This window comes from Bos taurus, chromosome 22 (assembly GCF_002263795.3).
Source record: "Bos taurus isolate L1 Dominette 01449 registration number 42190680 breed Hereford chromosome 22, ARS-UCD2.0, whole genome shotgun sequence".
In the NCBI taxonomy this organism is placed as follows: Eukaryota; Metazoa; Chordata; class Mammalia; order Artiodactyla; family Bovidae; genus Bos; species Bos taurus.
Genome location: NC_037349.1, coordinates 11,607,142 through 11,617,450, shown reverse-complemented (window position 1 = coordinate 11,617,450; position 10,309 = coordinate 11,607,142). Strand labels below are relative to the sequence as shown.

The 10,309-nt window shown below is 50.5% G+C and overlaps 1 protein-coding gene across 3 annotated transcripts; it reads right to left on the bottom strand.

The window, feature by feature from the left end:
• Positions 1–3,660: 3,660 nt before the first annotated feature.
• Positions 3,661–7,892, bottom strand: MYD88 (MYD88 innate immune signal transduction adaptor). Of its 3 annotated transcripts, none has more exons than XM_059879491.1 (5): positions 7,511–7,892; positions 6,498–6,632; positions 5,970–6,159; positions 5,717–5,759; positions 3,661–5,447 (listed from the first exon to the last, which is right to left on the bottom strand). In XM_059879491.1, the coding sequence occupies exons 1-5, from the start codon at positions 7,836–7,838 to the stop codon at positions 5,427–5,429; spliced, it is 717 nt and encodes a 238-aa protein (XP_059735474.1). In that variant the 5' UTR covers positions 7,839–7,892; the 3' UTR covers positions 3,661–5,426.
• Between the last annotated feature and the right edge of the window lie 2,417 nt (positions 7,893–10,309).

The window sequence follows — 10,309 nt, the reverse complement described above, 5'->3', positions numbered from 1 at the left end:
CCACTTGCCAGTTCCTGGCCCAACCACTCAGAATTCCCTGTCAGCCAGAAGCCTACAAAGGCTGCTTCTGGTGTCTTGAGGGCAAGAAATCTATCCGTGCCTCCCAGGCTGGAGACATTGTCCCCTTTGCTACAGAGCAAGGCTTGCAGGGCGACTGCTGAGCAGCCATGTTGCGTCTCCCTTCTTACAGGATCAGTAATCTGGTCCTTCTGTCTCAAATGTCATGGAGTTACTGAGAATCTCTTTTAACTTAAGGAAAAATATTTTTGAGTTGAAGAAAATATTTTCAGTATATTTCTAGTAAGACTCAAAATTAGTAATTTTTAAAAAGCCAACTATCCAAGATGAGATTTTCAGATGTCTGGGAATATATTATCAAACTTTTCCTCCACTTTCCCAACGAGGCAGGAAACAATTATTTTCTTTTATGTTTCCGTCATTCCTAATGAATGATTTTGAAATACCCACCTTAGGGAGATACAGGAAGAGAGACTTTTGTGCAAGCGGAGTAGCAGCGATGCTTGTACTTTTTAACTTAAAACATTTTTTAATTATGAAAAATTTTAGACACATGAGCAGAGAGAAGAAATGCTCCTCCAGTTTAATAACTGCTATTAGTCACATTTGCTTCATATAGCCTTTGTTATTTTTTCTCTCTTAATTATTTAAAGGCGAATCTAAGACATTACCCATTTCATAACAATGTGCTTCAGAATTAGTCTTTAACAAAGTGTTGATTTCCTTTATGTAACCACAATGCTATATCACATCTGAAACAAATAGTGATAATTCTTTAGCATCATCTAATACCCAGATTTCCCCAGTTGTCTGTTTTTTTAGTGATAAAATATCTATAACATAAAATTTACCATAGTAACCAATTTTTAAGTATACTGTTCAGTATGTTGGGTTTTTTTTGGCGGGGGGGAGGTTGTCATATATTTGTACAACCATCTCCAGAACACTTCATTGTGCAAAACTGAAACTCTGTACCCATTAAACAACTCTTTTTTTCAAATAATATTTGAAATTGCCTTTTAAGAAAATTGAAGTAAAGTTAATTTACAGTGTTGTATTAGTTTCAAGTAAAGTGAGGTGATTCTGTTTTATGTGTGTATGTATTGTTTTACCATTCTTTAAACAACAACCCTTCATTCTCTCCTTCCCACAGGCCCTGGAAACCACCATTCTATTTTCTGTCTCTAAGAACTTGGCTGGTCTAGATACCTTATATAGGTGGAATTATATAGCATTTGTCTTTTTGCAACTGGCTCATTTCACTTAGCATAACGTCCTCATATTGCAGCATGTGTCAGAATGTCATTCCTTTTAAGGATGAACACTATTCTGTTATATGTATATAACACCTTTTGTTTATTCATCTGTCAGGGGATACCTGACTTGCTTACTCATTTTAGCTGTTGTGAATAATGCTCCTATGAATATGGGTGTACACATGTCTCTGATATTAGCACCCTGCTTTCCATTCATTGGGGTTTATACACAGAAGTGGAATTGCTGAATCATATGGTATTTCTAATTTTTTTGGAAATTGGCATACCACAGCAACTGTACCATTTTACATTCCTGCCAACACTGCACAAAGGTTCTAATTTCTCTACATCCTCATCAACACTTGTTATTTTCTGAGTTTTTTGATAGTAGCCATCCTAATGGGAATGAAATGGTATTTCATTGTGGTTTTGAATTGCATTTCCCTAATGATAGCATCTTTTCATGTATTTTCTTAGTCACTTGTGTATCTTCTTTGGAGAGATGTCTATTCAAGACCCCTGGTCATTTTTTTTTTTTTTTAAACGTGATAGTTTTGTTGCAGCTTTTTAAACTATTTTTTAAAATTCATTTTTGGCTGTGCTGAGTCTTCGTTGCTGTGCGTAGGCTATTCCCCAGTTGCAGGGAGCAGGGGCTCCTCTCTAGCAGCAGTGCTCGGGCTTCTCACTGCGGTGGCTTCTCTTGTTGCAGAGTGGAGGCTCTAGGCGCCCAGGCTTCAGTAGTTACAGCTCGTGGACTCGGGCATGCAGGCTCTGTAGCTGTGGCGCACAGGCCTAGCTGCCTTGTGGCATGAGGGATCTTCCCAGACCAGGGCTCGAACCTATGTCCCCCTTCATCGGCAGGTGGACTCCCAACCATTGCACCACCAGGGATGGTGTGCTCATGTTTTAATTGGGTTGTTTTTTTGTTAAGAGTTCTCATATATTCTATATATTGTCCTCTATCACCCCAAAACATTTTTTTTTAAGTATTTATTTATTTGGCTGCTGTGCCAGGTCTTGGTGCGGTTCGCAGGATCTTTTTTAGTTGCATCATGCGAGATAATGATGTGTGGCGTGTGGGATCTATTAACAGTTCCCTGACCAGGAATCAAACCTGGGGCTCCCTGCATTGGGAGTATGGAGTCTCAGCCTCTGGGAAGTCCTCCAGAATATCTCTTTATAATTAATGTGTTTGAACTAGGATTGAACAAAGTCACACCGTATCGGCATAGTTTATTGTCCAATCTGGAGGAGATCCCTCTCCCTCTCTTTCTCTCGCTCTTGATTCTGTTGGAATCCAGGTCCGTTGTCATGTAGATTTGTAATCTTGTATTTAATCTCTTCTGCTGCCCTCCAAAACTTGCCTTGGATAATTGCGGCACTGAAGTTTCTCTTGAAAAAAGAGGATTGCTCTGTCAAAATTTCTTAGAGGACTAAACCAAAAGTGGGAAGAGGAAGCTTTCTTAGTATCTGGGAACCTGCCTGTGGGGAGGTGGGCACTGGAGGAAGGTGGAGGGGTGTGAGGATCAGACGGGAGTGAGGTGAGCACATTCGGGTCACCATCATGACCTGAGAGAACGGGGGCTTTTCCTATGATGTAACGTGTTACCCAGAAACCCCTCACCATGACCAGGAGCAGACCCAAAGATTGTCCCCGCCCACAGCCCTGGGGGTACTAGGCAGATCCCAGGGGCCCTGCTGGGACCACACTGAGGCTGTGTTCCCAAGGGGCCACTAGAGAGGAAGGTCTGGCCTCGGGGCTGCTCTGAACACAGGGGGTTTTCCAGGAGTGCTAGGGGCAGGGCTGGGATGCCTCCAGCATCCACAAGGCTCAGGAGCCAGGACATGGTAACAGAGGTCGCTGATAATCTCTGGGCACTCTAAAAGATCACCAGACTCGTCTCTGGGATTAGGATTATGGGTGGTTTTTCTTCCTTTGTATTTTCCAATTTTTCTCAAGGGAACAGTAAAAAAGTAGTGCATTCTATTTAAAAACAGATCAACTCCTTTAGGATTAACAAAGACATGCCCCAGGATGGCCATTCTTAACAACTGAGTTCTCCAGGGATCTGTGATCTAGAATGGGGATCTTATCCAAACTCTTCTTGGAGCCTGGAAGAGCAGCCCTGTCCCACCCAGCATGTGGCTGATTCCCCGGCAGACCCGGCTTGGCAGAGGAAAGCAGTGTCCCCAGCGTCGGGAGCTGAGCTGCTGTTTCTAACTTTGTCTGCAGCCCTGGTGAGGCCTGTGGTGGAGCCCCAGCCTTCAGGAAGCCCCTGCCAGACCCACTTGAACCTCCCCAAGGGGCCAGTTTTTCACACCCGGCAGAGCCTTATCCTAGGTTACTGCTTCCATACTCTTTCCAGACAGAAATGAAACCTGCTGCTCCCAAAGTAGAGACTCTTTATTATAAACCTAGGATACAGAAGGGGGCAATTACAAACAGAGGCCTTTCTCAGCTCTCTTTGACCTTCTCACAATGGATAGAAACAGGTTTGAAAGATACCTTTTTGAAATTGTTGTAAAATATTCCCCAGTATCAAAGGGGATAGGCACCTGGTAGCTAAGTGCTCCATGAGAATCAGGCAGAGTGGGGCCTCTGACCCTCCTGAGACCCCGAGGGAAGGTGCTTTGCCCCCAGCCCTCACTGAAGGCACAGCAGAGAAGACATACACTTGCTTTTAGATTTAGGGTCCTGGGCTCCATCCTGGGACAGAGACCTAAGACCATGACCATTCCTCCTTGAAGGAGAGGTGAAGAGAAAAGAACATACAACTCTCCCGAGGAGAGAAAAACAGCTGTCGCAGCTAACCTGTTGTGTGAGTTCAACAGCTCTTTTCCTTGCTCTGCGCTTCACTGAAGGTGTAAATGCTGGTACAGTGGGTCCTTTCCAGAATCTGGTCCCAGTGAAAAAGGAAAACAGAAAAAGAAGACAAGAGGGTCCCATGTTGTCCAGAGTTAGGATCCCCTTGTGGTGGGACTATCCTACCAGCTGTTTCTGGGAGCTGTGCCCAGGGAAATGTGTGCATGAAGATGCCTGTATGTCTGTGCGTGAGGGTGCCAGTGTATGTGTCCCTGTGTCTCGGCGTGTGAGCTTGTATGTGTCCATGTGCCCACAAGCTTCGGGGCAGGAGGCTCTTATGTGGTCCCTGTAAACTAGTTCCAGCAAACGTGGTAAGGCAGTTACGCAACAGAAGACTGGTGGGAAAGTTCTCTCTGTGAGTGGGCCCCAGAAAGAAAGACTTCCTGCCCACACCACCATGATGACCTAGCCCCAGAAACCAAACTTGATGGAGAGGCCAGAAGTCGGGCTCCTGTATTGTGCAGGGCAGAGCTGAGAGAACCACAGGCCCTCGACAGGTGGAAGTGAAAGGCAGCCCCAGGAGCGCAGGCCAGACTCTTGGGGACTTACCACGCTGAAGGTGAGCAGAGGCTGGGAGGAGTCAAAAAGGCAGATGAGAGGTGCGCCCATGGGGGATCAGGCTCAGTGCAGCCTGCTTCGCCCTCTGTCCCCTGGTGCAGGGGGAAGTGGGGTGTGAGGTGTGGGGCCCCGAAGCACTGTGGAGGCAGCTGCACAGCAGCACCCTGGTCCCAGCAGCGGCCAGATGGCTCTCAACCAGGAGACTCAAAACAGTGCTTCACTGTTTCCCACAATGATTCAAACACAGCGACTGCCTGTTCTCCCCACCCCGCTTAGTTCTCAGGCAGAGAAACTGAGGCCCAAGACGGATGGAGGGGTCAGAGCTGGCTCTTCTGGTCTTCTGCTTAGTCCCAGCCCCCTGTGGTTTCCACCATCCTGGCTGATAACTCAGCAAGCGGGCGTGCCACGTGTTCTATGCAGGACATGAGAGGTGCTGTCCAGATATGGACCATGGCTGCAGCTGTGTCCATGGAGCAGGCATGTCCAGCGATCGAGAGGCCAGCGGAGCAAAGATCCCCCTACAACTGCGGGTGGAGGCAGGGGTAGAAGGAGATGTACAGGCACACAGAGGCACGCACTCCCAGGGGCTTGGGCAGTTCAGGGCATGGACAGGGCCTTGGCGAGGCGAGTCCAGAACCAGTTCTGGGTGCAGGGGTTGGTGTAGTCACAGACAGTGATGAAGCGCAGGATGCTGGGGAACTCTTTCTTCATTGGCTTGTACTTGATGGGGATCAGTCGCTTCTGATGGGCACCTGCAAGCCAGAGGGGGCAGAGCTTGCTCCAGGCTCTCTGCCATCACGGGGCTGGACCAGTCCTCCAGTCAGGGGTTAACAATAGCCCTTTCCCAATAAGAACCCCTGGTGCCTATTCACCTACACAAAAGGCACTCCTATGCACACACACTTAGGTGTGTAGAGACCTGCCTGAGTTCCCTGATGCTACATTCATGGCCCTTAAGGAGGGATGGCTGGCATCTCGAGGCCCTGCCCACTGCTCTGTGGCAGGGCAGGGCTGAGCTCACCTGGAGAGAGGCTGAGTGCAAACTTAGTCTGGAAATCACATTCCTTGCTTTGCAGGTATTCGTCAGAGACCACCACCACCATCCGACGGCACCTAGGGGAGAGTGGGCAGGCTACAGGCACCGTGGTGACCCACCAGGGGACAGCCTTGGGAGGATCCCACTGTGCCAGGCTAGACAGGGGCCGGCCGGGAGGACCCCAGCATGGGGATCCCTGGCAGGGCTTTGCACACCCACCCACTTGCCCTGCGGCCACGTAGCCAACCTCTTCTCAATGAGTTCACTGGCGATGGACCAGACACAGGTGCCAGGCAGGACGTCACGGTCAGACACGCACAACTTCAGCCGATAGTTTGTCTGTTCCAGCTGCCGGATCATCTCGTGGACAAACTCAATATCGCTGGGGCAGTAGCAGATGAAGGCATCAAAACACTCGGGCTTTTGCCCTGGGTGCGAGCACAATGGGATGGTCAGAGCCCTCCAGGAAGGCTGGGGATGAGCCCAGCCAGGTGCCCCCAGCCTAAGCGACCCTGGTCCTGGATCCTACCCAATCGAACAATACGTACCTCCTCTCCACCCGAGACAAGCCCTAGTAGCCGTGAGCTAGACGCATCACTTCTCATATGCGAAACTAGAGGTTGGACTATTATTATTCCCGTTTCTTAGGAAACTGAAGCTCAGAGAGATTAAGTGACTTGCCCAAGCACAACCCATCTGCTTCCAACACTCATGCTCTTAACACCACAATGTCCTATGGCCCAGAGGGGCAGGACTGGGCCCTTACCTAGGGGGTCGTCGCGAATGGTGATGCCTGCCATGTCATTTATCCGAGTTATGCTGCTGTCTATAGAGTCCACCTGTAAAGGCTTCTCAGATGCCTCCTGCTGCTGCTTCAGAATATACTTTTGGCAGTCCTCCTCTGTAGGGAAGAGACAAGGTGTGGCCAGCTCCCCAAGGGTACCCCATGCCTTTACCCACAGTCAGGATCCAGCCCCGGCCCCACCTTCCTGGCTGTGTTGTGCCCCAGGGCTTCTCCAGCCCACTGGTGCCATCCACAGTTCAACAGCTCTGAAAAGGAGAGCTCCCACCTGGCTCTGGCCATCCTAAAAGGATATCAGTGGTGTTCTGGCTATGAGAGAAGCCATCAGGGTCAGGCTTGTGCCTCTGCCCCTTTCCTCCCCCCACCCCTGCCTCTTAAGGCTCCTGAGAATTAAACCCAAGGTCTCCTCTAGGATCCACTGCTGATGCGAGCAGAGCATGAAAGAGGCGCTCAGGAGACCTGGTGTTTATATGCAGCAAGGGCAGCACCCCAACCAAACACGGTATGCCTGTCTGTGGGCCACTGTCCCCACACCTGTGCAAGTATATTGTGCGTCAGAAAGTGGCAGGAAGGGGTGCATTTTCTAGGGACCTGAGATTTCCAAGACTGTCAGCTTTCAGCCCCTTCCCTGCTTATTGTTTTACTTGAAGCAGTCCCTAGCACCCCAACAGAGGACCCGGATTCTGACTCCTGGTCCTATGTGAAAGCTTTGGCCTTAGCGGTTTCCTTGCGCCTTTCCGGGCCTTCGCCTCCTTTCTCCAGCCCCTGTCATCCCCGGTATTGAAAGAGGGAACTAGTCTTGCACGGTTTCTCCTCTGCGGGCTGTCTCCAATGTCTCCCTTGCTACCCGCAAAGTACCACGCCACCCCGCCGCCTCCGAGGAGCGATGGGTCCCTCCGAGGAGGGACCAGTGAAGGTCAGGTCCTTCATCTCCCGCTCCCACATCGGATGTGAGGCCGGAAAGGGGGCTTCCTCACCGATGCTGGGTCCCAGTTCCATCAGCACGTCGTCGCGGCCGAGCTTGGCGAGCAGCTCGAGCAGGCGGCCCACTGAGGCTCCCGGACGTCGCTGCCAGTCGTCCAGGAGCCTGCTCGTGGGGTCGGCGTACTTCTCCAGCTGCTGGATCTCCAAGTACTCGAAGTCCATCGCCTCCGCCAGCACGGTCCAGTCGGCCGCCACCGGCGCCCGCACGTTTAGGAAGAGCGACAGGCGGCGCCGCACTCGTACGTTGAGCGCTGCCAGGGGCAGGGAGGACAAGGAAGCCGCGGGGAGCGCGGACCCCGCGCGGGGTACTCCTTCAGCCATGGCGGGCTGCCGCGGGAGCCGCCGCGCAGTCGAGTCGCGTCCTGGGCCTGTGCTTCCTCCTTCCCCTTCGGCCGCCCCGCCCACCTGGTCCCGCCCCGCCGGTCTCTCTTTCCGAGAAGCACCGCCCTGCCCTACAATCTGGAGCCCCAGTAGATGTGCGGAGGCGGGGGGCCCCCCATCACTGCCTTCGAGATCTCGGGGCGGGGGTGCTGGGGATGTGGGGATCCGGAATCCGCCTTTTGAGGTGTTCTGAGCTCCACCCATCAGTCCACTAGAGTCTGGCGCGGCGGTGGGACGATGACTTTACTTCCGCGTTTACAGGAAAGACGGGACTTAATCTTTGGGAAGTGGGGGAGTTACCTTCTTTCCACTGGGGATCTGAGGGATTCAGGTGGTGCTGCGCTCGAGGATCACGGGGAGGGGGCACAGGGACAGGCCTCGGTTCTGCCTCCCCCCACCCCCCGCAATTTGGGGGAGCACTCCTGCCCGTAGGACTTTGGGGACTCCCTGGCTGTACACTCGGACATGGAGGAGGGAAAGGGCATACTGCCTTGTGGCGCCAGAGGCATGCCACGGCCGTGCCCTTCAAAAGTGGGGAGCACAACCGCTCCCTGCGTGTTTGAGGGTAACAGGACACCTCAGCCTTAGGTGTCTGAGAGAATCCCAGTACTACCCTCTGGGGTCTAGGGGAAAACACTGACATTGGGAGTCAAGTGGGCACCTGGCTTCGCTCTTTAGGGGGCAGGGGACAGCTCAGGACCTGGAGAGCTTTGGTTCATTCACTCATTCAATAGGTATTTATTGATCACCTATTAAATGTCAAGTATATTTCAAGCACCCCGGATACAAAGTCTTTCCCTGCCTTGGTGGATACCCCAACCTAGTGGGGTAGGTGGGCACTAATCCCAAATTGACTGTAAAATTTGTTTTTAAAAAATGTGTGTATGAAAGGCAATCCCAAAGAATGCTCAAACTACTGCACAATTGCACTCATCTCACACGCTAGTAAAGTCATGTTCAAAATTCTCCAAGCCAGGCTTCAGCAATACGTGAACCATGAACTTCCAGATGTTCAAGCTGGTTTTAGAAAAGGCAGAGGAACCAGAGATCAAATTGCCAACATCTGCTGGATCATCGAAAAAGCAAAAGAGTTCCAGAAAAACATCTATTTCTGCTTTATTGACTATGCCAAAGCCTTTGACTGTGTGGATCACAATAAACTGTGGAAAATTCTGAAAGAGATGGGAATACCAGACCACCTGACCTGCCTCTTGAGAAACCTATATGCAGGTCAGGAAGCAACAGTTAGAACTGGACATGGAACAACAGACTGGTTCCAAATAGGAAAAGGAGTATGTCAAGGCTGTATATTGTCACCCTGCTTATTTAACTCATATGCAGAGTACATCATGAGAAACGCTGGGCTGGAAGAAGCACAAGCTGGAATTAAGATTGCCAGGAGAAATATCAATAACCTCAGATATGCAGATGATACCACCCTTATGGCAGAAACTGAAGAGGAACTAAAAAGCCTCTTGATGAGGGTGAAAGAGGAGAGTGAAAAAGTTGGCTTAAAGCTCAACATTCAGAAAACGAAGATCATGGCAACTGGTCCCATCACTTCATGGGAAATAGATGGGGAAACAGTGTCAGACTTTATTTTTTGGGGCTCCAAAATCACTGCAGATGGTGATTGCAGCCATGAAATTAAAAGACACTTACTCCTTGGAAGAAAAGTTATGACCAACCTAGATTTACCAACAAAGGTCCGTCTAGTCAAGGCTATGGTTTTTCCAGTGGTCATGTATGGATGTGAGAGTTGGACCGTGAAGAAAGCTGAGCGCCGAAGAATTGATGCATTTGAAGAGTGGTGTTGGAGAAGACTCTTGAGAGTCCCTTGGACTGCAAGGAGATCCAACCAGTCCATTCTAAAGGAGATCAGCCCTGGGTGTTCTTTGGAAGGAATGATGCTAAAGCTGAAACTCCAATACTTTGGCTACCTCATGTGAAGAGTTGACCCATTGGAAAAGCCTCTGATGCTGGGAGGGATTGGGGGCAGGAGGAAAAGGGGACGCCAGAGGATGAGATGGCTGGATGGCATCACCAACTCGATGGACGTGAGTTTGAGTGAACTCCAGGAGATGGTGATGGACAGGGAGGCCTGGCGTGCTGCGATTCATGGGGTCGCAAAGAGTCGGACACGACTGAGCAACTGAACTGAACTGAACTGGACTGATGTATGTATATGGCTCTTTGTCCAGATACGGAGTCCCGTCACATCTTTGTACAATCCGTTCTCCTGCCACCCCAGAATCCCAGATTCCCTCAGTCTTCTCGAAAGACTTCCCAGGAGAGCCCAAACACGTCAAGGTAGGCTCTGTGGCATCTCGGAATTATCTCGGTCTCCCAGCCTGGGGGAGACAGCAGAGAAGGTTAGGAAGGGAGAAGAGGAACGAGAGGCCCCGGCGCCT

Coding starts and splice junctions, on each gene's coding strand:
- MYD88 (XM_059879490.1), bottom strand. CDS start 7,838: ATGGCTGAAGGAGTACCCCGCGCGGGGTCCGCGCTCCCCGCGGCTTCC. Junction 6,160..6,497: donor CATTCGCGACGACCCCCTAG/GTAAGGGCCCAG, acceptor GCTCGCACCCAG/GGCAAAAGCCCGAGTGTTTT. Junction 5,448..5,716: donor TGCACTCAGCCTCTCTCCAG/GTGAGCTCAGCC, acceptor TCTGGCTTGCAG/GTGCCCATCAGAAGCGACTG.